This window comes from Asterias amurensis, chromosome 8, assembly GCF_032118995.1.
Source record: "Asterias amurensis chromosome 8, ASM3211899v1".
Classification (NCBI taxonomy): Eukaryota; Metazoa; Echinodermata; class Asteroidea; order Forcipulatida; family Asteriidae; genus Asterias; species Asterias amurensis.
In genome coordinates this window covers 24,363,535-24,389,792 of record NC_092655.1, presented here as the reverse complement: position 1 = coordinate 24,389,792, position 26,258 = coordinate 24,363,535, and the positions used below count along the sequence as shown (strand labels likewise).

The following is a 26,258-nucleotide window of genomic DNA, read 5'->3' as shown; positions in this document are numbered from 1 at the left end:
CTAACCCTAACCCTAACCCTAACCCTAACCCTAACCCTAACCCTAACCCTAACCCTAACCCTAACCCTAACCCTAACCCTAACCCTAACCCTAACCCTAACCCTAACCCTAACCCTAACCCTAACCCTAACCCTAACCCTAACCCTAACCCTAACCCTAACCCTAACCCTAACCCTAACCCTAACCCTAACCCTAACCCTAACCCTAACCCTAACCCTAACCCTAACCCTAACCCTAACCCTAACCCTAACCCTAACCCTAACCCTAACCCTAACCCTAACCCTAACCCTAACCCTAACCCTAACCCTAACCCTAACCCTAACCCTAACCCTAACCCTAACCCTAACCCTAACCCTAACCCTAACCCTAACCCTAACCCTAACCCTAACCCTAACCCTAACCCTAACCCTAACCCTAACCCTAACCCTAACCCTAACCCTAACCCTAACCCTAACCCTAACCCTAACCCTAACCCTAACCCTAACCCTAACCCTAACCCTAACCCTAACCCTAACCCTAACCCTAACCCTAACCCTAACCCTAACCCTAACCCTAACCCTAACCCTAACCCTAACCCTAACCCTAACCCTAACCCTAACCCTAACCCTAACCCTAACCCTAACCCTAACCCTAACCCTAACCCTAACCCTAACCCTAACCCTAACCCTAACCCTAACCCTAACCCTAACCCTAACCCTAACCCTAACCCTAACCCTAACCCTAACCCTAACCCTAACCCTAACCCTAACCCTAACCCTAACCCTAACCCTAACCCTAACCCTAACCCTAACCCTAACCCTAACCCTAACCCTAACCCTAACCCTAACCCTAACCCTAACCCTAACCCTAACCCTAACCCTAACCCTAACCCTAACCCTAACCCTAACCCTAACCCTAACCCTAACCCTAACCCTAACCCTAACCCTAACCCTAACCCTAACCCTAACCCTAACCCTAACCCTAACCCTAACCCTAACCCTAACCCTAACCCTAACCCTAACCCTAACCCTAACCCTAACCCTAACCCTAACCCTAACCCTAACCCTAACCCTAACCCTAACCCTAACCCTAACCCTAACCCTAACCCTAACCCTAACCCTAACCCTAACCCTAACCCTAACCCTAACCCTAACCCTAACCCTAACCCTAACCCTAACCCTAACCCTAACCCTAACCCTAACCCTAACCCTAACCCTAACCCTAACCCTAACCCTAACCCTAACCCTAACCCTAACCCTAACCCTAACCCTAACCCTAACCCTAACCCTAACCCTAACCCTAACCCTAACCCTAACCCTAACCCTAACCCTAACCCTAACCCTAACCCTAACCCTAACCCTAACCCTAACCCTAACCCTAACCCTAACCCTAACCCTAACCCTAACCCTAACCCTAACCCTAACCCTAACCCTAACCCTAACCCTAACCCTAACCCTAACCCTAACCCTAACCCTAACCCTAACCCTAACCCTAACCCTAACCCTAACCCTAACCCTAACCCTAACCCTAACCCTAACCCTAACCCTAACCCTAACCCTAACCCTAACCCTAACCCTAACCCTAACCCTAACCCTAACCCTAACCCTAACCCTAACCCTAACCCTAACCCTAACCCTAACCCTAACCCTAACCCTAACCCTAACCCTAACCCTAACCCTAACCCTAACCCTAACCCTAACCCTAACCCTAACCCTAACCCTAACCCTAACCCTAACCCTAACCCTAACCCTAACCCTAACCCTAACCCTAACCCTAACCCTAACCCTAACCCTAACCCTAACCCTAACCCTAACCCTAACCCTAACCCTAACCCTAACCCTAACCCTAACCCTAACCCTAACCCTAACCCTAACCCTAACCCTAACCCTAACCCTAACCCTAACCCTAACCCTAACCCTAACCCTAACCCTAACCCTAACCCTAACCCTAACCCTAACCCTAACCCTAACCCTAACCCTAACCCTAACCCTAACCCTAACCCTAACCCTAACCCTAACCCTAACCCTAACCCTAACCCTAACCCTAACCCTAACCCTAACCCTAACCCTAACCCTAACCCTAACCCTAACCCTAACCCTAACCCTAACCCTAACCCTAACCCTAACCCTAACCCTAACCCTAACCCTAACCCTAACCCTAACCCTAACCCTAACCCTAACCCTAACCCTAACCCTAACCCTAACCCTAACCCTAACCCTAACCCTAACCCTAACCCTAACCCTAACCCTAACCCTAACCCTAACCCTAACCCTAACCCTAACCCTAACCCTAACCCTAACCCTAACCCTAACCCTAACCCTAACCCTAACCCTAACCCTAACCCTAACCCTAACCCTAACCCTAACCCTAACCCTAACCCTAACCCTAACCCTAACCCTAACCCTAACCCTAACCCTAACCCTAACCCTAACCCTAACCCTAACCCTAACCCTAACCCTAACCCTAACCCTAACCCTAACCCTAACCCTAACCCTAACCCTAACCCTAACCCTAACCCTAACCCTAACCCTAACCCTAACCCTAACCCTAACCCTAACCCTAACCCTAACCCTAACCCTAACCCTAACCCTAACCCTAACCCTAACCCTAACCCTAACCCTAACCCTAACCCTAACCCTAACCCTAACCCTAACCCTAACCCTAACCCTAACCCTAACCCTAACCCTAACCCTAACCCTAACCCTAACCCTAACCCTAACCCTAACCCTAACCCTAACCCTAACCCTAACCCTAACCCTAACCCTAACCCTAACCCTAACCCTAACCCTAACCCTAACCCTAACCCTAACCCTAACCCTAACCCTAACCCTAACCCTAACCCTAACCCTAACCCTAACCCTAACCCTAACCCTAACCCTAACCCTAACCCTAACCCTAACCCTAACCCTAACCCTAACCCTAACCCTAACCCTAACCCTAACCCTAACCCTAACCCTAACCCTAACCCTAACCCTAACCCTAACCCTAACCCTAACCCTAACCCTAACCCTAACCCTAACCCTAACCCTAACCCTAACCCCCACCCCCTAACCCTCACCCCCCCCTAACCCTCACCCTCACCCTAACCCTCACCCCCCCCTAACCCTCACCCTCACCCTAACCCTCACCCCCCCCCCAAACCTCACCCTCACCCTCACCCTCACCCTCGATTTTTTGCTGATTTTTTGAAATAATTATTAAAAACCAAATCTGGAATTTAAACTTTTTTCGGCCGATTTTACAGAGAGCTAAAACTTATCGTAGCTGCAAATCAGTTTTATAGTTGCCGAGTAAAGTGTGATGTCACAATGCAAATCACTATAGTGATACTGAAAATTGACTTACGATGGATTTCATTGAAAAAATGAGCCCTGATAATATATATGGATTCTTGAAGTTAAAACATTGCAAACAAGTTTTTTTATTAGTGGCATTATTTTTATACCGCGTACAGTTCAGTGAAAAGAATTCTACCCGTTAGCCCGCCCTCTGTTGTCACGGAACAGCAAACTGAAAATAAGCCGCGGGTACCAGCGCGCTGGTGCACGATTAAAAACTAAATAATTATTCAGAGCGTATGTGCGTCTGGAACAGCGGTGGTGTATGTCAGTTGGATCATGGACGAGAAAGTCCATTTGTGACGAGTGACAATGTGTATCGCCAACCAAACTGATTTGTCGTTTTTTAAGTACAAAAAACGGACAGAATGTGAGTAGCAGTGATCTACCTTAGGTAGTGAAAAGAAGGATGATTTTAAACATTGTTTGTGGATAGTTCTTCGACACGTCTCACCTCATGATTGATTAACCGTGTAAGTTGTTGCACGGCTTGTCTGGCATTTTGGTAAGTGAGTTTCATTTTGAATGTTGTTGTCCATCCAATCAATACCATGGAGAAAGAACCTCCATGTCAATACCACCTAAACATCATACTCATCCACCAGTATTATAGCTATAAAAGCACCATCATGTAATACCACTGAATAACATGAATGTTGTTTCTATTGAATTGAGTGGTATGTACTATGTAGGTAGTCGAGATACCCCAAAGATATTGCCAACTGTACAGAACTAGCAAAATATAATGTGTAGTCATTATTATGACGATGTTAGCAACCCTCACTCAAATGTTTTCAAACCACAACTTGATTCGCTTAGTTATGGGTCAACTCGGTCCCAGTCAACTCGGTCCCAGTCAACTCGGTCCCAGTCAACTCTGTCCCAGTCAACTCGGTCCCAGTCAACTCGGTCCCAGTCAACTCGGTCCCAGTCAACTCGGTCCCAGTCAACTCGGTCCCAGTCAACTCGGTCCCAGTCAACTCGGTCCCAGTCAACTCGGTCCCAGTCAACTCCGTCCCAAGTTAACTCGGTCCCAGGTCAACTCGGTCCCAAGTCAACTCGATCCCAAGTCGACTCAGTCCGTATGGTTGACGGAAAGTTCTTTGAATTGGAAAAAAAGATAACTAATGACCTTTGACTTTTTGGGATGAGTGTGCAGATCTTCAGGGTATAAAAAAAATAAACGATCCTTGAGCGTCCCATTTGTTTCTAGATTCAACTTGTGTTTGTTTTACTTTTAAATATTACCATAATTGTGTTGGGCGATTAAGTTATGAAGTGTAACAATTATGAGTTCAAATGTTTCTTTGCTTTCAACCAGATTGTTTTTTTGTCTGGCCATGCTGGCTGTCACTCAACAATTACCATTAAAATTGACAAACATTAACAATTGAATCCGCTTTGATTACAGATGTTTATATTATCAACAAATTTTATCAGAAAACACCTAAATAATATAATATAAAGTACAATTTCTGAGAATTAAAAAAAAATAATTGACAAAATCAAAACACTTGGCCGACCAATTAAATAAAGGGTTGTTCTAAAACCCCCTCGACCCACGACCCCTCGACGTCCGCCCCGTGTTCGAAGAATGTCCCAATTCCGAATTCATAAAATGTCGCTTTACGACCGAGTAAGAATTAAGTCCCCGATTTAGAATTCACAGTGTGTGATCCGCGACGCAACTTTCTTCCACGACTAGACTTGATTTCAAGTCTGAGACTGCGGTTATATTTATCTGCATCAGCCACACAGAATTGGGAGTATTTACTCTCCGCTTCCGCACGTCACGTGCACACCGATTGGGGACCCCAAACACGTCCGTGTGGCCATTTGGTCGGTTGGGTCTACAACCTTGAGCTCCGCTTAGAGTAACTAGTAGTACCTTAGAGAAAGGACGGTAGTACCATAGTAGTACACAGGACGGGAGGTATTTTTTTTTCTTCCAAGGACGAACGTGGGCAATTCACATAAAATGGGCGTGTTTTTGCCCGAAAAACACTCTCGCGCATGCACGAGCTTTACAGCCATTCCGTGGTATTTGCGCTTCATAGTAAAAAAATTAAAATGCTTATTGTTGAAGTTTTTACATTTATTTTGAAACAAGAACACCTCGTGCTTCTTCTTTTAAAAAGACTTTATAAAAATATTCTTTATTGTTTTTGCGACGGCCTTGGGAGTAATGGGTCAAAAAGTGTACCCAAAAGTCTGAAAAATCCTTAAAAATCAGGTTTTGAAAAAAAAATCATGAAACAATAGGTGTTCGAATTTAATCATTATGTATAAACAACAAAGAGTCATTAGTAAGGACAGCCAAAATTGAATATGCCTTTTTGAACTATTAACTTTTGAAAAATGGGAGTTAATTTTTACCCTCGTTTTACTGTCACGCGAGTCACAAAAAAAATGATTATAGTATTTTTTATATTAAATACCCTCAAATTTTTTTTTCTTCTCTCTCATAATAGTGGTCTTTTCAAAAGGTCTTTCAAGAGTTAATTAGTTTTCAGCCCAGATAATTCGGCTTTTAAGGGGCACGGCAGTTTTGCCTTGACTTTTTGTAAAAATTTAGGGCACCAAGGCAATTTTCAAAAATTTGGAAGGGCATCGCGGCAATCATAAAAAGTTGCGATGGGCAAGACGGCAGTTCGAGAAAAAAAACCTGAGTTGCCTGTAAAAAATAGTTCTTCAAATTTTTGTATTTTCTAACTGTTACCCAATGAAAAAGAAAGCATTCATCTAACCATGGAGGAATAAAAACTCAACCAAATAAAGAACAACTACTTACAATACACAATAAATAATTTTTGTTCATACGTAATCCTACTACTGGTCATGCACGTTGTGTAGTTTTTCGTAGAGACTCTAAAATTTCCACGTAACTGCTCCATTTTGACACGATGTTGACAGAATAAATGCATGCGGTGCGCTACGACTATGCTATACATGATGGTACATCACATGTACCATGCATGGGAAAAACCACTATCCCAGCATGCACAGCACGTCAAGTCTTTGTCTCAAGGCGCTTAGCGTTGCTTTGCTGTTTAGTGATGACCGCAAGGGTCCTTGGGCCACTGGTGGTGGTATGTCAATGTGGAATGAAAATAGTTGTGGTAAATAAATGGGGACCACACAACCTGCTTTTCTTCTACTATCGCTTCACACAATCATGTACAGGTTGTGATGAACCAGTCTACCCCCTATTTCTTCCTCCATGGTCTAACCATGGAGATATACCATCCATGGTCTATTTTTAAACTGGGCACATTTGGTAATTATTGTCGAAGACCAGTATTTTCACTTGATTTGGTAATTAATGTCGAGGACCAGTATTTTCACTTGATGTATCCCAACATGCATTTAAGATAACAAACCTGTGGAAAAAAATATTATTTTTGTTGCATAATTTTGTGTGCTCCAGATGCATAAGTGCTGTTTGTAATGCAGTGTACTATTAAATTTCATCAAAAAACATTAGGGACCACAACCCTAACCCTATTTCCACAACTATTATTACGTCGAAGTACGCATGTACATGGGAAAATGTATAGTTAACTACGCCCATTTATGTAAATTGTCCACGTTCGTCCTAGGAAAAAAACATACGCGGATGGGAGCGATCGGCAGGAAATTGGTCTGCCTGATCATCACGTAACGAGTTGGCCGTAATCGTAATCGGGCGGTACACGCAGGTTTCCAGTTGGGATAATAATCTTGGATCGGTCAGGAGATACACGTGGAAATACCGTGGTTTTTTATTTGTACATCACAATTGCCACAGGCCCGATCTCAGCAGGCAATCACGCGAAGTTTGCTTCGTGTATACTACGTGTGTATGGTCTGTCTCGTACGCTGTGTTGTTGTGATGTGCGAGGCATGGTAGTCGACCGTGCATACAAAATTGTGTGCGTGATTGGCTGAGGTTGTGAACTGTGGCAATTTCGGTGTACAGAAAGAAAAATGACACAAAAGTCGACGGGGTCGTGGGGGCCGAGGGGGTTTTAAAACAACCCTTAAATAAAATAATTTAAATAAAATAAAAAGGTTGGTTGAAAACAAAAAGTAAGTAAACGTACACAAACATTATCAAGTAACTTACACGAAACAGTACAAACAAAATATTTTGGTCAAAGGACCGAGTTGACTTGGGACCGAGTTGACTTGGCTTGGGACCGAGTTGACTTGGGATCGAGTTGACTTGGGACCGAGTTTACTTGGGACCGAGTTTACTTGGGTTCGAGTTGACTGGGACCAAGTTTACTTGGGTTTGAGTTGACTGGGACCAAGTTGGCTTGTGACTGAGTTGACCGGTACCCCTTGATTTCCGTTTACCGCAAGACTGTGCAAGCTCCACTGGTGACAGAAGCTCTGCAGTTTACTCACGGTCTCTATTTTCGTTAGGCTTAATCATGCTGAGAATAAAGTTACTTGTCGTAGGTTGTGCTCAAACAAATATTTATTAAATGATGATTTTGTTTTGTATGTCACGTGCATTGTTGTATCATATGCCAACAATCAAATGAGCCAAAGAAACAACATCCGAATTTCCAACCTTGAAAATTCAAAACGAAATTATCATCTGCTAGACTGAGTTTCACTCTCCTTCAGTCACACATTTACATAGATTACTTGATGTGGTTGCTATTTGGGATTCTATGGCATGCCAAGATCGTGATTTTTTAATTATTTTTTTATTTGATAAGAAGTTGGAGAGGGAGGTCCTTGTCATTTGTTCTTTTCAAATTGTTTGTTAATTTTTTTTCAAGATGGCCACCATGTCTTAAATGCAGTGCATGGGATTGGTAACTACTCAAAATAATTATTGCCATAAAACCTTTGGACTTACATGTACGTGTAATGAGTAATGGGGAGCTGTTGATACATGTAGATGAAAGAAGTGAAAAACAGCTCCCTCTGAAGTGACGTATCCTGGTGTCATGGGTTTTTAGTAGGATAACGGGAAAAAATTTAAACGTCTATCCAACCTTTTTACAATGACACTTGCTCTTCATCGTGCAGGCCTGGAATTACAATTTTTTTAGGGCAAGGGCTCGGGCCTTTATCACACGGCAATTCCACCCTGCAGGCTTTAAACGGCCGTGTAAGAAGCAAGAACTTGTCGCTACCTTTTTATTCCCTTATTTAAGAACAGGTCACTACTCTTTTAAATGCCCTTTTGTTAAAAAACACTTAAAAAAAGAATACAATTATAGACACTTTGACATTTGAAAATTCCAGCCTGTTTGAAATGTTTTTTTTTTTAAACTTTATGAAAAATCTGTTTAATGCATGTGGGTTGTGTGTACACATGTACATGTGTTTAGATATAGATTTTGTGCTGCTACTGATAGCTATGAATTGCGTTCCACGTAATAAAATTGGCGTACATAAGGTCGCGCGCTCGGCGCATGACACCCAGAAGCCAGCTGGTTATAAACAGCTCCAGCTGGTCATTATCAACCTTTTAAACACCCCCACATGATGCGCTCTCGTCTCCACCAATAAAATAGTGAAACTTTCTGGGGTATTTATGAATGAAATATTAATCAGTGTTAATCTGCGCCTTGAACACCCAGCAGGGTGGATACGTGCGCATTACAAGTCTTATTATTATTATTTTATTATTAGTGTGGGTCTTCATACATTTTTGTCATACGCGTGCCCTCTATACTTGTATTTCTTGTTGTAGTGCGGTTCTTCCATGTTAGAGAAGATTGGAGTCGTACTTTACATGTGTACATGGTCACATGACCAGAGTTTGCCCTTAATTTGTTTAATGACTAGCTAGCACAACCAGTTAAAATCTTGTCATTTCACTAAATCTGCCAATTTTTTCAGTGTTCCATATTTCATATAAAATATAGTGAACACAGAAAGCCAGCTGCAGCTGGACCACTTTGAGAGAATTCTGACTGGTCCTCGGGTAGTTTTAAAACAACCCAGTATTTTGCCAACGGACAACCCTTCTGACATCATTTAAACTGCATACAACTTTTTCTAAATTCTCTTTTTTTATTAGCTACCATGTTTGATGAGCACATGTGTAGAGTGGATCAACCATAGACCTAAATAGAATTGTGCCTTTAAAGGCAGTGGACACTGTTGGTAATTACTCAAAATAATTATTATCACAAAACCTTACACGGTACCGAGTAATGGTGAGAGGTTGATAGTAAAAAACATTGTTGGACACGGCTTCCTCTGAAGTGAAGTAGTTTTCGAGAAAGACGTAATTTTCCACGAATTTGATTTCGAGACCTCAGATTTAGGACTTGAGGTCTCGAAATCAAGCATCTTAATGCACACAACTCCGTGTGACAAGGGTGTTTTTTCTTTCATTGTTATCTCGCAACTTTGTCGACCAATTGAGTTCAAATTTTCACAGGTTTGATACTTTATGCATACATGTTGAGAATACAGCAAGTGGGAAGACTGGTCTTTGACAATTACCAATAGTGTCCAGTGTCTTTAAGCTACACAAAGTCCAAGGAATAAAGAGCAAGTGATTTGTTGGGGAAAATAGTACATTTGTGTGTACGTTGATGTGAGTTCAGACACAGAACTTGGAATGTATGAAATACATACGTACATACATGTAGTGCCATATCCTGCAAAATATAAAAAATTAATTGTTCTGTTCTCTTTTTCTACTTAAAGGTACACACCAAGAAGACACAATGCATCTCAACAGGCGTAGTAAGTCTAAATTACAAGAGACTAGGTTTTCAAACCTGAAAACAGTGGAAGTTGGACGTGGTCGAAATGGTTATGGCTTCACGATGACTGGACAACATCCATGTGTTCTAAGTTGTATCTTACCGGGTAGCCCTTCCGATGCCTGTGGATTGAAAGCTGGAGATTGTGTCATGGCTATAAATGGAGAGAATGTCACACGCATAGGTCATGAACAGATTATTAAATTGATTGGATCTACTTTGGGAGTACTGAGGCTTACAGTTGCTGAAATACAGGAATCAGAATCTTCAGATGAAGAGGACTTTGTACCAGTTCCAAGAGTCCGATATATGAAATCAAAAAGTGTGACACCTTCTAGTAAAAGTAAAACTGATTTGAGCCGAGAAGATCAGCAGACCATAATGTACAAGCAACATCAATTGCAGTCAAATGTAGGTGCCAATGTTGCCAGTAAGTTTGCACCAGGACACCTTAGTCCATACAATCAATCAGGTCGTGCTGCAGTTATGCTTAAGAACAGTGCAAGCAACCACGATTACACATACTGGAATGGGAAAGAGTTTGAACAAATCAGGGGTGCTCAAAAACCCAGGAACGTGAAACGTAATTCAGAAAACAAACACTACAGACGTAGACCATACTCAGCACAAAGCCATTCTAGCTTTCATCCTGAAAAGGAAGAAGATGAAGGTGAACTTCCTGACCCCGGGTTACGACCTCTGACTCCAGTGGAAGTGTCCAATATTATGTATCCTTCACTTCGTTCCCAACCAAGGTCTGGAGCTCAACAAAGGAGATTGTCAGCTACAAGTGGAGAACAAGGAGTGTTGATGCATGCTGTAGTTGGATATCTTGGATCTATTGATATTCCGGCATCTGCAAATTTACCAATGGCAAGTCTTCAAGCTATAAGAGGTTGTGTAAGACGTCTACACCTTGAGCAACGTATTCATTCCTTAATGCTGATGGAAATAAGAAACAAAGGTGTTTCTCTCATCAATGCCAATCACAAAGTTGCAGTTGTTTACCCAGCTGAAAGAATTACATTCTCAGGTATTTGTCCTGATGACAAGCGGTGCTTTGGAATTGTTACCTCACAAAATCCAGAAGACAACTTGGAATCTGCTGATAGTGATGATGAACCAATTGGAAGTTCCTGCCATGTTTTCATTGTGGATCCTTCCTTGTGTTCACATAATGTTCATCTTGAAATGGCTGCCAGGTTTGATGTCCAGTGTATTCATGATCCATCAACCAATACATGTCAACAGTTCCCAACATCATCTCGACCCTTGCTGACTTATATCGCCCAATTACACAGAGAGCATGGGGATAGCTTGCATTTTGCTGACTTCTATGGTCAGTCTCCATATCCAGTTGGTCCGCGAAGATCAAACAGCAACAGTAGTAATAGTGACAGTGGGTTTGGAAATGGTAAAGAAAACGAAACCAATGGTCATGGAGAGAGAGTAATGATAGTTGATGTTGCTGGACATATTCGTAATCAGAGAACAGCAGGCCAGGGTTTACATGATGGTTCACCAAATAGACATGTGGTACAAGCTGAAATAAACACATCCCAGTCATCCTACTCAATCTCTTCAACATCATCACCAGAACACTCTCCACAAAATGGCTTCAAAACAAGTTCATCAGCAGGGCGCCTTACACCCCGGGCCAGACCTGATCCTATCTTGAAGGATCTAAATGGACGTCTTACCCCTCTCTCTAGACCATCTTCTGTTGTTTTGAACACTGCATCTGGGCGGTTGACACCTCGAGCCAGACCTGATCCTATTGGTTTTCATAGCACGCAAGGTTTGGTAGGGTCAAATCAAGAGCAACAACAAACAATGTTTAAAGAAAGATCTCAAAGTGTTGATATCATGATACAACCTCAGTATCGACCTCCAAACACCAACAACACCATCCCAAGTCTTCGTTCTCATGTACGAGGCAATGACCAGGTTCAAGTACAAAGAAGGCATCCTACTTCAACCAGTGTTAAGGGGAGACCACCAACTGGAAGACATTCAATGTATGCTAAGATGGATACTGGTCGTACAAATAGTGAAGCAGAGGTACAAGTACGGAAGAAAATACCTGTCCTTCAAAGAGATGGAGCACCAGTCAAGGTACAAAAAAACCTATCAAATATTGGATGATGTGAGTGCATTGTCGCAGAATATAAAAAGGTCATATCTTTACTGACCATTTCATGAGGCACAGCTACAGCTACACAGTACATGTACACGTTAGTGAATGGTATGAATAATTATAATGTGACAATGCTTGATGAAATGCTTTAAATATTTGTTCTTAACAAAAGTAATCGCACACATAGATCATTGTCATTTAATATTGTTCACAATAAACACACACAAAAATGAGCCTACTGAACCACCCCAGCCCAAACTCCAGGGGTTTCCCTTAACTTCTTTTTTGTCCTATCCCCCGCCAAGGGAGTCAACCAAATTTTGGCAAGCTAGTGAAGGAACCTTTGTTTTGACTCGCCTGCCGCTGTTTTCATTTGCATTTGGTGACCGGGCACTCTGAACAATCTAAATACCTTCTAAACAAATATGGACGAGTTCATGTAGTTATGTGGACACCAACATTTTCAACATGACACAATCCTTGCCTTGTTTGAGTACTTTGGTTACACGATATAACATAAAATGGTTTAGTCTCATTGTTCAACCAATCAAATAATAAAGATGAGAAGTTGTAATGTTCTCTTGTTTGCATTTATATTTTGGCAGCCTCTACAGAACCTGTATTTGGCAAGGCGAAATAGTGATTGTTCGGAATACAGTTCTTCTGATGTTATAAAGACTTCAATGCACAAAGCACTTCAAGCTAAGCGGGTACTACTGATGCAAGGAAGAGGCAGAGATGTAAGTACATGTAGCTATAGTATAAAGAAAAGGTCAAGGTCAGGCTGTGTCAAATCATAGCAACTGAAACATTGAAGGGCTGTAGAACCATAAAAGATCGACCAAACATTTTGACAACAGTGAGCAAGTTGTGAGTGAGGCACTATAGTCAACCATTAGTTGATTTTGCGTGGTACCCAGGATGTATTGAATGCATCAGTAACCAGGCAAAATCAACCAATCACTTGAATTTGCTCAGTGTAGTCAGGAGCTCATCACTGTTGGTCGACAAACTGAGCAAGAAGTTTGGAAACAAGACTTTTCGGGGATGTGTGGTGTTGCAATTGGATGTTTTAGTACAAATTCAACACTATGTAATTCGTTTTTAAGGTATCGGACTGTTCAGTGGTAAACGAACTAAGCGCTGTACTGTGGTGTGCCACAAGGTACCAACGCATCACTCCCTCGTACCGCCGGACTTGTTTGGAATAAAGTTTGGTGGAAACGCATCACTCCCTCTTACCGCCAGACTTGTTTGGAATAAAGTTTGGTGGAAACGAAGCTAAAATCACTGGCCTTGTGCCTGCCGTCCAGCATGAATTTTGATCCATGCTGCTTAGGTGCATATTTTGTTTTACAACCCATAATTTAATGGCTTTCGTGCCTATTCTATTTCACATTTTGGCCTTGGTGCTCTTGCTACTGGCTAAGTTTTCAATTTGGGGGTCTTAATTATCAGTAGCAGCAGTGAAATGGTGATGTTCCAAGCAGGCAAATGTTGCATTACTGTTCGTCATGTACTATCAATTTGGTCTAGAAAACTTGTTTTCCCAATTTTGTCAGTGTGTTCTTGGCCCTCACATACATTTAGTAAGACATGTATTTGATAAGACTGCTTTTCCATTGAACAACGGTCAATAAACAACAAATCCTTTCAGACCAGAGAGTGAACTGTTCTTCACACAATTTGATTGCAATGGTTTTTTTTTAACGTCATGGCCTTCAACAAAGTTTTGTGTTTTTGCAAACATATGACAAAGATGTAGGACATGTGAAAAGATACATCCCTACTGTCCTTCATACAAAACTCATTTTGTACTATTTCACACAAACTTTGACAATTTATTTATTTATTTTTATCATGTAAACAGAGATGTTCCTGCCAACTGTGTTTAATGCCTTAAACATGTCTACAGATTTACACTAAACTTACACAGTTTGAAGATAATGATAGTAGAAAGCTTCCCTGAAAATATTAGTTGCTGAGGTGCTGTAGTTTTTGAGAAATTAGTGAAACAATGTCAAGAAAAATAATTTTTGTCTCAGTGATCATCAGAAAAAAATTATTTTAGCATGTAAAAACGTATTTTCATGACATTGTTTTACTCATTTCTCAAAAACTACAGCACTTCAGCAACTAATATTTTAAGGGAAGCTTTCTACTATCATTATCTTCAAATGGTGTAAGTTTAATGTAAATCTGTGAACATTGTGTTGTTTGTTACAAGTACCCAAATCCTTTAAAAATGAGTTACAAGTCATGACTTCACTGGCTCTTGATACCTTCCAAACCCTTGGTTGTTACAGTGTACTTGTATTCTCTTCATCACATACACTGCTTATCCATGAAAGAAGAGTATTAACAAAGACATGGATTTACTTAGTTGTGGGCCTACTTCTTGACAAAGTAAACATCTTCACAATAGAGTTGAATAGGACAACTGATCTGGCCCCTTTATCAGAAGAGGTATTGATTGTGCCTTTTCTATGAATGGTGACCCATAAATTATTAATGGTCAAGATACAACTGAATATAACTGATAGATAAACCCATAATTGCACCTGTAGCAAGACTCCATTTGTTGAAGGGACAGTTGATGGTTGTTTAAAATAATATATCTAGATACACTTGACGAAAACTGAATGGACTAAGTAAAACTTGTACAAAATACAAAAATTGCACACTTGTTTACATTTAAACATGATGAACACGCAAAACAAAGGTCATTATTGGGTTGAATAATATACATGATTGCATGTAAGGTTGTGATGGAAACCCGGGTACCCCTCTGAAATAAGTTTGTATGGTCATTTATGTTTGGAGTTGCACCGTACATGGTCCCTATGCTTCCTTTCATTCATTCATGAACTCCATGTGCACAGCAGTATAGACCATTTGTTTACGTGTGACATGTGACATTGCCACTTTTTACCATGTACCAGGCAACAAACTGCACTGGTCATGGCAAAGTATACATTTTCAGGGCTTGGGATATCCACAAGATTGAAGGGCTTGTAGCTTACAATTTGTACTGGACCAAAATCAAGATGAGCTGAACAAACACCAAGAGACAAATCTATTTCATTTGTCATTGTGAGTACATGTACTTTGATACTCAACATAATTTAAAGATGTCTATCAGACCCTATTAGTGTTATCCACACGACAGCATTTTAACTGGGGTCCCTTGATTAATTTTAGCGGGGTTGTAAAATGTAGCAATGTTTCACAATATTCCAACTCTTTGGAATCAATTATCCATTCATTTGAGGACTATCACCAACTTTGATATCTTTAAAACTCATCTCAAAACATTTTATTTTTATAAGACATTAGGGCTATCTTTGAGTTATTGCATATTTTTATTGCCATTTCTGTGGGATGATTTTGTTGATTGTCTCGTATTGGCGAATTATTCGAATATCCGGTTAATGGCGAATAGGTTTTTCTATCCGTAACCGCGAATGCCTTTTTTTTCTTAACCGCATAGGGCGCGAATACCTATTTACAAACCGGATAATTCTGTAATTACAACCGAGTAACCGGATATTCTTTAATATCCGAATATCCGCGGACGTCGGGCGACAACTGATATGAATGTTTTGTCTGAATCCTTATGAAACTTCTATTAAGACAGCATAAAACAGCATATTAAGTATTTAACTATGCTCACCTCCGTGAATATTTAAAACAATGACATTTCTGACGTAATTTGTTCAAAGATTACAAAAGTTTTCCTTCACGTAGAGTCAATCACGATCAAAACAAAAAGCAAATCGCCATCTTTAAATTAGATCTGGTCATTTTTATGAATGAACCGAGTGACACTGTCTAAAACTAATATTAATCCGCCCATAAGATCTCATTCACAAACGAACAGCGCCCTTTAGCGGCAAAAAAACTATTCGAATATCCGGTTAATTTCAGATAGTTGGCCAGCGGTATCCGAATAACAAAATTTCACTATTCGCCCAGCACTAGTATTGGTGTATCTCATTGTTTGTTTTTTATCGTTCTTATTGTGTTCTGTAATTTTGCTGTATTTTGCTTATCTCTTGTATGTAAAAAATACTGTACAGCGTTTTGAGATTTTTTTTTATGTAAGACGCTATATCAAAAATAAATTATTATTATAATTGATATTATTATTATTATTATTAGCTGTTCCAACCTACCGTCGGAACAGGTGTTGTTTTCGTCGAGACTTTTATTATTTTTATTATTATTATTATTATTCTTTGTTTCCGCCTAAAACCCCATAGCGTCTGTACAGCGATTTTGTTCAGGCCCCGTCTCCTAAAGTATGAGGATAAAATACTTAAATCATATCAAATTGAAGCTTAGAACATAAGCTTTACTCTAACAAAAAAAGTTTTAAGATTCTTAATTAATTAACCATGTGGTCTTCATTTGAATTTTTAATTTGTAAACTTGATGCAGTCACTTTCATGTTATTGTGAAATATTCTCTTTGGTAATACAACACAGTATGTACCTCTATGAGTTGTTGACTTCTTGAGAGGAGTCTATACTATTTTGTTTCCTACCCGCGTTCTGGACACATTACTCTGTACACGCACAACGTACGGAGGTGTAGGATTTTCGTTAGAACGTACGTTAAATTTGTCCTTGTTTTTCTAACCGCGTTCTGGACCAATTACTCTGTGCATGGGCTTTCGTTAAAACGATTGTGCGTAATTAGATAGGGGTTTTTGACAACATCGGCGTTGTCGTAAAAAAAAAACGAAAGGCATCTAATACTACATTTCAACCCTACTTACATGTAATAGTTATAAGCGTTAGCAGTTCATATTTAGTGACAATGGTCGCAAAATCATGAAACGAGTGGTCATCAGTCGCGACTACACATCTGAGAATTGCGAGTTCGAATCTCCGTCCAATTATTATTTTTTTTTATCCCCCAAAACTAAACACATATTTCTTTTTGTAATATTTAAGTTTGATTCTTTTCTTTTTCTCAATTGTTAGCCATAACCTGTGTGCATGCATGACATGATGATGTTTAAAAACACAGTAAGCCATAAATGGTGATCATAACCGCAGAGTTTGGTGGTTAAGAGTTCTGTGAAATCAACTTGTACTATATCAAACATCAAACCACCGACCAAAAAAATGTTAAAATTCGTAATTAATTAACCACATGACCCATATTTGCATATTTAATTGGGAAATCTTTGTAGCACCATATCTCAAGAAGTACACGGCCGTTTAACAGACTGTTTGTAGATAGACTCCTTGGGGATTGGAGATTAGATTAATTTTGAAAAACCGTGACCTCAAGTTGACCTCTACTTCCGGGTCAACCGAAAGTGGGACCATATCTCAAGTACTGTACAACTGATTTTCAAACTTTTTTAAGTTTTAGACCCCTAAGGCGTTAAAAATAAACGTTGAAAAACCGTGACCTCAAGTTGACCTATACTTCTGGGTCAACCGGAAGTGGGACCATATCTCAAGAAGTACACGGCCGCTTTTTAGACTGTTGGTAGTTATAGACTCCTTGGGGATTGGAGATAAATTGCAAAAAACCGTGACCTCAACTTGACCTCTACTTCCGGGTCAACCCAAAGTGGGACAATATTGATTTTCAAACTTTTTTCAGTTAGAGACTCCTTTGGCATTGGAGATTAGCATTATTTTACCATTACCCCATGTCGACCTCTACTTCCGGGTCAACCGGAAGTGGCACCATAACTCAAGACACTATTCAACATGTTCAAACTTGTTTTCAGTTATAGACTCCTTGGTCATTTTAGCACATAATCCAAGCAAAAGAACTTGGAACAGCTTTGTGTTTGTTCACAAACACCTAATGCATGTAATGTCTAGTTATTATTATTGTTACCATTATTATTATTATTTTACAAGAGAACTTGGAAAGTCAGACAGCAGAACACAATAACATTGTTGTCCTTTCACATCAGGTACATTTCGTAACTTTACAACCATGTTACAATAGAGCATTGGGGCTTGCTAAATTGCTCTTGTGTAGAGCCTTTTTAGTTAATTATCTTTTTAAAAAGATATTTCACATTGCGGAAGAGTTATAAAAGTAATCCATCCACCCCCCCCCCCACCCCCAGTTTAAAAACTTTTGAGATGTGCCCCCTTTCATCATATCAAAAGTTGTCAAAAATTAGACAGTGCAATTTCTATGAAGTAGTTTTAGTTTAGTTTATTATTACACTTTACACGGTAAAAAAATATACAAATAGCCTAGATATAAAGATCAAAGAAACAAAATAGATTAAAATAAAATACCAAGCCAGTGAGTGACAAGGAGGAGGTTACCAGCACCCCTACAAAGTTGTTCTGCAACAAAGAATGTCCACTTACATACATCATGGAGGAAGGAGGAAGAAATTCTTCCTCCATGCATACATGTACCTACCCCTCAGATTAAAACCACCAAACCCTCATTTTAAAAACCACCAATCTCTCAGATAAACACAAATCATGCCTGCAGGAAGTCTAGGCTCAGTGGCTCTTTTGTAAACATGTGATGTCACAGGTTATAGAAAGTATCGTCCATAAAAAGTACAAAATACTACTGTTGTGGTACTTTAAAGCTTTGTACACTGTTTGCACAAACACTTTGCACCAGGCATTCATGACAGGATGTAGTCACTTCTCATGGATGACCCTGATTTGTTGCACAATAATTGTTGATATTATTTCTTGTTTACAACCATACATACAAAGTCACAGATGTATTACAGTACAAAACTTGAATTTGAATCCTATGTATGTACCCTACACATTACGTTTTGTGCCCTGTGCATGTGCATGCCTGACCTTGAAGACCATGGATGTACACAATTCATACTAGGTACTGTACCAGTAGGCCTGACATTAAACAAACAATTTATTGTAATGGCTGTTGTGATGAATTCTTCAACCGTAAAGTGGGCTGAAAAGGGAAATTTACCTTTCTCTTCAAGTTTTGCCCAAGTGTATTGCGCATGTAAGCAAGGTGAAAGAAAAAATATTAAAAAAACAAATAAATCGTCCGTGCATTTAAACAAACTCTTTTGATGTACATAGAAAGTGTTGCCTACATAAAAGAGGCATACATACATGTACACCCATACATTACATGTTTCAGGTACATGTAGCTAGATAATGCTTGCATTGTCCTTTTCTTTGTGTTGACCTTTTCTGCTGTATCAGGAAGTGAAACACATGTAAGTTCCTGTCTGCGCAGTTGTTACTTGCTATTCAGTTGACTTTTCCTGTTGGTGGGTTAGTACTGGCAAAGGGAAGCTCTTGCAATACACAAGTACTGCTTATTCTCAATCCTTCTTGTATTATTTCTCAACATTTTGTTATCTTGCAAATGGCCCGTTCTTGTGGGTTTCTACACATACCCCATTAATATTTCTTATGGTGGAGCATCAAATTGTTGAGCTGAGGTAAAAAGTAAAACAGTGCCCATGAGTGCTTTTCAGAGATTTGCTAGAGCTAGGGCTTCACAGTCAAACAGTGGAACAAGGCTTCTCGCGGTCCGAGTAAGTATATTATGCATACACTGAGTATGATGGTTGGTGGAAGGTTGTCACTCATTGAGTACAACTACCTAAAGTGTCATTTTATGCTAACTTTAAACCATGTCATGTAATACTGTATTATGGCAGTCTTCCAGTTGTTGAAAAAGTTACACTGGTACATGGCACTTTACAGTTACACTAATGTCAACATGTACATCTATTCGTCAAGTAAGTGTTCACTTTTAAAAGACAAGACAGTTAACCTGTGATGTTGTACAATACATTGTATCTTGAAAACCTAATACTACATTGTATGTGATCAATAAAAAAATGTAATTTGTATTATAATTGTTGGCTTATATACATTCATGAAATGCTGATGTTGGGAAAAGCAAAACTGTATCGACAACACATTTTTAATAATTAACAATGTACGTATGTATTGTTCTCTGTTACTCTGTTAATTATTTGTTTGTTTGTTTGTTTGTTTGTTTGTTTGTTTGTTTGTTTGTTTGTTTGTTTTTTTGTTTGTTTGTTTGTTTGTTTGTTTGTTTGTTTGTTTGTTTGTTTGTTTGTTTTTTTGTTTGTTTGTTTGCTGTTTGTTTGTTTGTTTGTTTGTTTGTTTGTTTGTTTGTTTGTTTGTTTTTAGGTTTTTAGGTTTTTTCCTGTATGAAGCACTGTATACTCCGTGCTTTCCTAAATCTTACACAATGTACATGTTAGAAATCAATTCAACTCTCTATTAGGCATATTACATGGATGAGATTCAAATTTACATACTTCATGGGAAGGGTCTATTGTTCAGGTGGAAAACAAGGAAGTTGTCTTAATTATAGTTTGCAATCATACATGTACATTATGCTCATCATAAACTTCTCTAAACATTTCATTGACTCATTATTGTATTGTATTTTTGTCTCAACAGTCACTGGCGGCTTCAGATGGAGGTAAGTTGTTCTCTTTTTTTGCCTCATGCGCATTGTGCGGCGCATTGAAACTTGTGGATTAGTGATTTTCTGTCCATTTTCTACGACAGTAACCTTTTTGCACTTGGTAAACAATTTGTGTTCTTTGTTTGTTTGATGTGAAGCAAGCATCAGACAAACATTGGAAGAAAATGGGAACTTTTTCAGTTCAACCAAACCTGTGCAATTCAAACTGCTTTGGGACTGAAAGGTACAGCAATTAAAAGATTACATGAGTAATATTATGTGAATACAATGTGAGGTCCTTGATTTATGACTTACATTTTCATCATTGTTTTAACTATGATTTCCACAATAAAAGGGTACATTTAAGTGTGTTTTAATTCTTGTATTTATTATTTAATAAATTAATTGTGGCTTCTTTATATAGCGCACATGTTTGTCACCCACTGACGCTCCTGCGCTGTAACATACAGTATTTCCTGCAAGATGTGGGACTACGTTTGAATTATGAGACCTAATTGTGATGTTTTACAAGGTGCTGTCGTGCAATTTGCTGCCGATCAGACCAGGAACATGGGAGCGAACCCCTTCTCTTATCGATAAGTGCACTGGGTTCTTTTACATGCGTTACATAACACATGGGACCAACGGCTTAACGTCCCATCCGAAGGACGAAGCAATTGTTAAGTTTCTTGCTTAAGGAGACAAGTGTCAAGGCTGGAGACTCAAACCCACACTCTTCCACAATAAAATCTTTTAGAACGTTAAGTAGTGTTTATGCACAAACATAAAGCACATTTTACAGCTTGCATCCAACTATTTATTTGTACCCAGTCATAATGAAACATTTCTTTGTATTCTGTCAACAGAACTGGATTCACCAGAAGCAGATGTATCAGTCAAGAGCGATGGAAATCGGTCCAATCCAAACCTACTTCAGATTAATGATGGACAAGAAGTTGGTAGAGTTTCAAGTTGGGCTGTCGGCTTTGAGCGTCTGTTACAGGATGAGCTTGGTCTGGACTGCTTCACGGTAAATTATGCACAGGATATGATATTATATTATATAACACCTTAAGCAAATTGTCTCTAGGTTAGTCAAGATTGCTTCACATGGTGCTATTTTACTGTTGCACAACTTAAAAATATATTAGCACCACAAAAATCATTAGTAATCAAAGAATTGTCATTTTGCTCCATTGCAATCAATGCAGTTGTGGCTATGTGGCTGAACTGTATTGCTACTTTATTGCTCTGTCATGTTCATTAGCCTGTTGGACTATGTGCAACTGTGCTACATTTCCCCCCACCATAAGGCCACATGCGTTGTATACTTTTACCAGGTTATAGATAATCTAGGATACATGCACTTTGTATTTATTGTAGTGACAAAAAAACTGATTTTATCATAAACAAAATATAACATTTTCATGAACATAGACATTGTGAGAATAGTGAGTGGTTAGAGGTTGCTTGCATACAATTTGTGTGATTTAAATCACAAATCTTATTTGTAAATTTGTCTTTTTGTTCACACCCTAAAGCCTTCAATTAAAATTTGACCAAAAACATATGATTTGTATCTCAAGATTGTGCCTTATAAACCTGTTGTCAAAGGACATGGCATTATCTACTTCAAAGTTGGTGTGTTCATTGCTCCGGGATCCCCAAGTAGCCCATATTCATGCCATTGTATCAGACCACCTTGGTCAAATGTCAGGGTCATTGTGGCTACAAAAAAAAATGTTGTCCAAGTCATAACTAAGGAACGACTTTGAATAACAACTCCAAACTTGGTGTGTGGATTTGCCTTGGAATCCCCATATAGCCTATTGTTTTGGACCACCCATGTCATATGTCAAGAAACAGACTGGCTTGCAGTGAATTTTTGTGTACCAAACACAACTTTTCTTGTTATTTAACAGTCAGTTGCATCTCTGCTGAATTGATGTGTATTTGGGAAAATGATATGTTCAAATGATTATAACTGTTTGTTCTTCTCTTACACATTCCCTTTACATTTTATAACAGAAATTTCTCAAGAGGGAATTCAGTGAAGAAAACATAATGTTTTGGATTGCTTGTGAGACAATGAGTAAGATGACAAGTACATCAGAGGTAAGTCACTTGTCTTTGTCCCTCAAAAGAAACATTTACTTCAACTGTACAAAGGAAAAGAAAATCCCCACCAATGATGATAGTTTGTCAAGTTTTCAACAATAGTTGTTGATCCTTTTGTTTGTATTTGCATGCAGTTAAAGCGTATGGCTGATCACATCTACAGTAAACACCTGGCTGATGAAGCCTCCATGCCAGTCAATTTAGACAGCAGCTGTCGATTGAAAGTAGTCCAAGCCCTCAAGAGTCCAACACCAGAGATGTTTAAAGTTCAGCAGCAACAGGTTAGTTATCATAAATACAATGTGAGTAATATTTATTGAATAACATGCGCCTTTTTCTGGACACTTGGTACATGGTGATTCATCAGAAAGAACAGCCTTGTGTTGTACCAGCTTTTCAAGGCTTGCTAATAGTTTATACCAAATTGGCAGTTCTCACAAGTATTTATTTTTTGACCAGAAAATGCTTTTTCTTTTATCCAAAACAGATCTTCAAACTGATGAAATATGACAGTTATTCTCGCTTCCTGAAGAGCAAAGTTTATCAAGACTGTCTCTTGGCTGAAATGGCAGGAAACCCTCTCCCCATATCTATTAGCCGCGAACGGAGTGATGGAACTTCTACTGGAAGTGTTAGCAGTGTTGATGACACCTCTGAAGATAGTAAGAAAGGGGCACAACAAGGTCAAAAGGGAAATAAGAAAAAGGTGAGACAATCTATGGGTGCTGAGGAATGCTTTCCATCTTAAGTGACTTCCATCTCCCCCTCATGCTATTTTGCTCACTTTCTGACATACATGTCTCTCACTTTCTGACATGAAATGATTTATGCTCCATTGATAATCATATCTTTCACTTTTGGACATAGACTGATTGTCTCTCACTTTCTGACATGAAATGATTTATGCTCCATTGATAATCATATCTTTCACTTTCTGACATAGACTGATGTGTGCTTCATTAAAAATCATGTCTCTCACTTTCTGATATGAAATGATTTATGCTCTATTGAAAATCATATCTCTCACTTTCTGACATAGACTAATGTGTGCTCCGTTGAAACTCTCAGTTGTATGTACTAAATCAAATGTAAGTGCTTGGCAAACTGGTGGTTGTTCATAATCATAGTGATTGTTTTGCTTTCAGTTTGTTCTTGTGAAACATGTACTTCTTGTCGTGGTAATGTAATTTGTAGCATATTTCTTGGGTACATGTGCATGGGTGACTGCAGTGTTTCTCTTATGTATAGTGACCTTTGCATACATGCATGTAGTAAGAACATCTACAGCATTTCATTGGCACATGGCGCTCATCTTTAAACAAAATCATTTTAGTCTGTTTCACATGTTACATTTCATAAAGGGGTAGTTTATGATCCAAAGAAAATACAGAAAAAGTAGGTGAAATATTGCACTTAAAAATGATACAAACAATTATTGGGAATATACATCTTTCTTTGTCAACATTAACTGTCAGCATTTTCCATATGGTGTGTAAAGGTATCTTGGTATATCTAACATTATAACAATCTGAATTCTTTACTTATTCATTGTTGTGTAAAGGAATAAATATATATGCATGAGTGACTGCATACAACCCTTGCATATTGCGCAACACTGCTGTTATGCTTACGTTACATCCATGATTTTACGCACCAACATTTGCTTCTGTCAATTGATCTGCCTGCCTCTTTTTAACTCGGCGAGGGCACTGTTTGTTAGTGTGACAACATAATGCAAGGGGTCGTTTGTTTTACTCATGTATAGTTACACAGTTATCTTTGGATCTTTGCATTTTATAGTACCTGTACGTTTCAGCATTTCATTGGCATAACTATTTTATTTCACATAAACACTAAAATGGCAAAACTTTTTGTTTTAAATGTTGCCCTATTAGGTTAGTTTTCTATAAAAAGGAACTACAGTAAATGTAGGGCAAATGTTGCACTTAATATTGTACCAAAAATACATAGTTGGTACCATAAATCTTTCTTTTTCAGCATTAACTGTGAGCCTTTACCATGGTGTTGTGATAAGAAATAACGATATCTAACATGTCTAACAAGCTGACATTTTTACTAAAATTCATTCTTGTGTAATGGTAAATAGATAAAGAAAATACCCAGACATTAACAAAATGTAACTTTTAGTCTAATACATTTAAGTGGTGTGTACATAAGATGAGCGGTGATTTCTTTTTGTGGCTTGTTAGCAGGGGAAAATTAAAGTATAAATATTGTTTTGTCATGAAACTTAATCAAACCTTAACACAATGTTTCTTTTTCCTTGATACATTCTGGCATAAAGATTTTGTGAAATTATTTGTTTAAAACTGAGCAAATTAGTACTAACTCTTGAGATTTGTTTGAGTACCACCCACCTGTTGAAACAAAATTAAATGAAATTACCTGTCTGGTTATGGTCTGGTCTTAAGCTGTTATTTGTCTGCAGCTGCTATCAACCTCTCATACCTAAAACTCTGACATGGTTTCTTTCTGGTTATGGTCTGGTCTGGTCTTAAGTTTACATTGGTCTGCAGCTGCTATTGACCTCTTTAACTGACCTCTGACCTGGTTTCTTTCTGGTTATGGTCTGATCTTAAGCTGACATTGATCTGCAGCTGCTAGTGACCTCTTGTACTGAATTTAGACACAGCTTCTGTCTGGCTATGGTGTGGTCAATTTGAAAGGAGACTTGTAAAAACGTATGTGCGACACCTACATTTGTAAATTGCACACTTAGTATAATACACTGGTAAAATTGATGGTAGGTGAATCAGGTGGCAGACAGTAATGCCATGATTTTCAAGCATGTACACCATGCATTGTTACTAATACTTCAACATTCTTCATGAGGTCATTTTAGTCATGATTCTTAAATATATAAGAAATAAAGGTCAATCTTTAAGCAGGAATATTTAAAGTACATGAAATGTACATTGAACATGTGTTGTTGTCTGTTGTTTTCAGCGTTTGGGTCTGCGAAAATCCTCTTCAAAATTTTACGTTTGATGATCATCCTGCCCAGATCAACACAATTAAACATTATTTTGTTTGCTGGATTTGCTTAACACTTGTTTGGTAGAAGGGAGCCTATAGTATGTTCACAGTTCACATATAATAACTATACTTGTCCTTGCCTGGTTCTGTACTTAAATTTGTCCACTTCTCGATTGAAGTGACAAGGTATATTTTGGTCTTGTGATTTTTCTCATTAATAATTGGAGTAATAAAAAGCTTTTATATAGTGCCAAAATCCGCCTAAAAAGACATTCAAAATACATGTAGTTTGTATGGTTGAAACATTGTAGAGCCAGAAGCATGTCAATGAAAGGCACTATTAATTGTAAAAATGTCCAGCTACCTGTACAAATCTAGATTTTATCAGTTCATCCTACAATTTAAAGTAGTTTTTTCCTTTTAAAATTTGTTGTGAATTATATTGTTCATGTAGTGTCCTACCATATTGGTGTTTATTTTGCTTTAAATAATTTAAAGGACATGTAGGTACAATACATATGAGCATGC

General features: G+C 38.9%; 1 protein-coding gene across 4 annotated transcripts in view; it reads left to right on the top strand.

Annotated features, from left to right (window-relative positions):
- Nucleotides 1-3,559: 3,559 nt before the first annotated feature.
- Nucleotides 3,560-26,258, top strand: part of LOC139941001 (regulator of G-protein signaling 12-like) — a 39,263-nt gene continuing 16,564 nt past the window's right edge. For 2 of the 4 annotated variants that reach the window (XM_071937413.1, XM_071937410.1), the window contains exons 1-8: nucleotides 3,560-3,822; nucleotides 9,981-12,154; nucleotides 12,782-12,916; nucleotides 20,609-20,630; nucleotides 21,482-21,645; nucleotides 22,644-22,730; nucleotides 22,868-23,014; nucleotides 23,221-23,439. In XM_071937413.1, coding sequence (XP_071793514.1) covers nucleotides 10,001-12,154; nucleotides 12,782-12,916; nucleotides 20,609-20,630; nucleotides 21,482-21,645; nucleotides 22,644-22,730; nucleotides 22,868-23,014; nucleotides 23,221-23,439 — 2,928 coding nt within the window. In that variant the 5' untranslated portion in view covers nucleotides 3,560-3,822; nucleotides 9,981-10,000. Of the gene's footprint in view, nucleotides 3,827-7,687; nucleotides 7,757-9,980; nucleotides 12,155-12,781; nucleotides 12,917-20,608; nucleotides 20,631-21,481; nucleotides 21,646-22,643; nucleotides 22,731-22,867; nucleotides 23,015-23,220; nucleotides 23,440-26,258 lie in introns of those variants that run through there. The other 2 variants (XM_071937411.1, XM_071937412.1) reach the window with 2 other exon arrangements.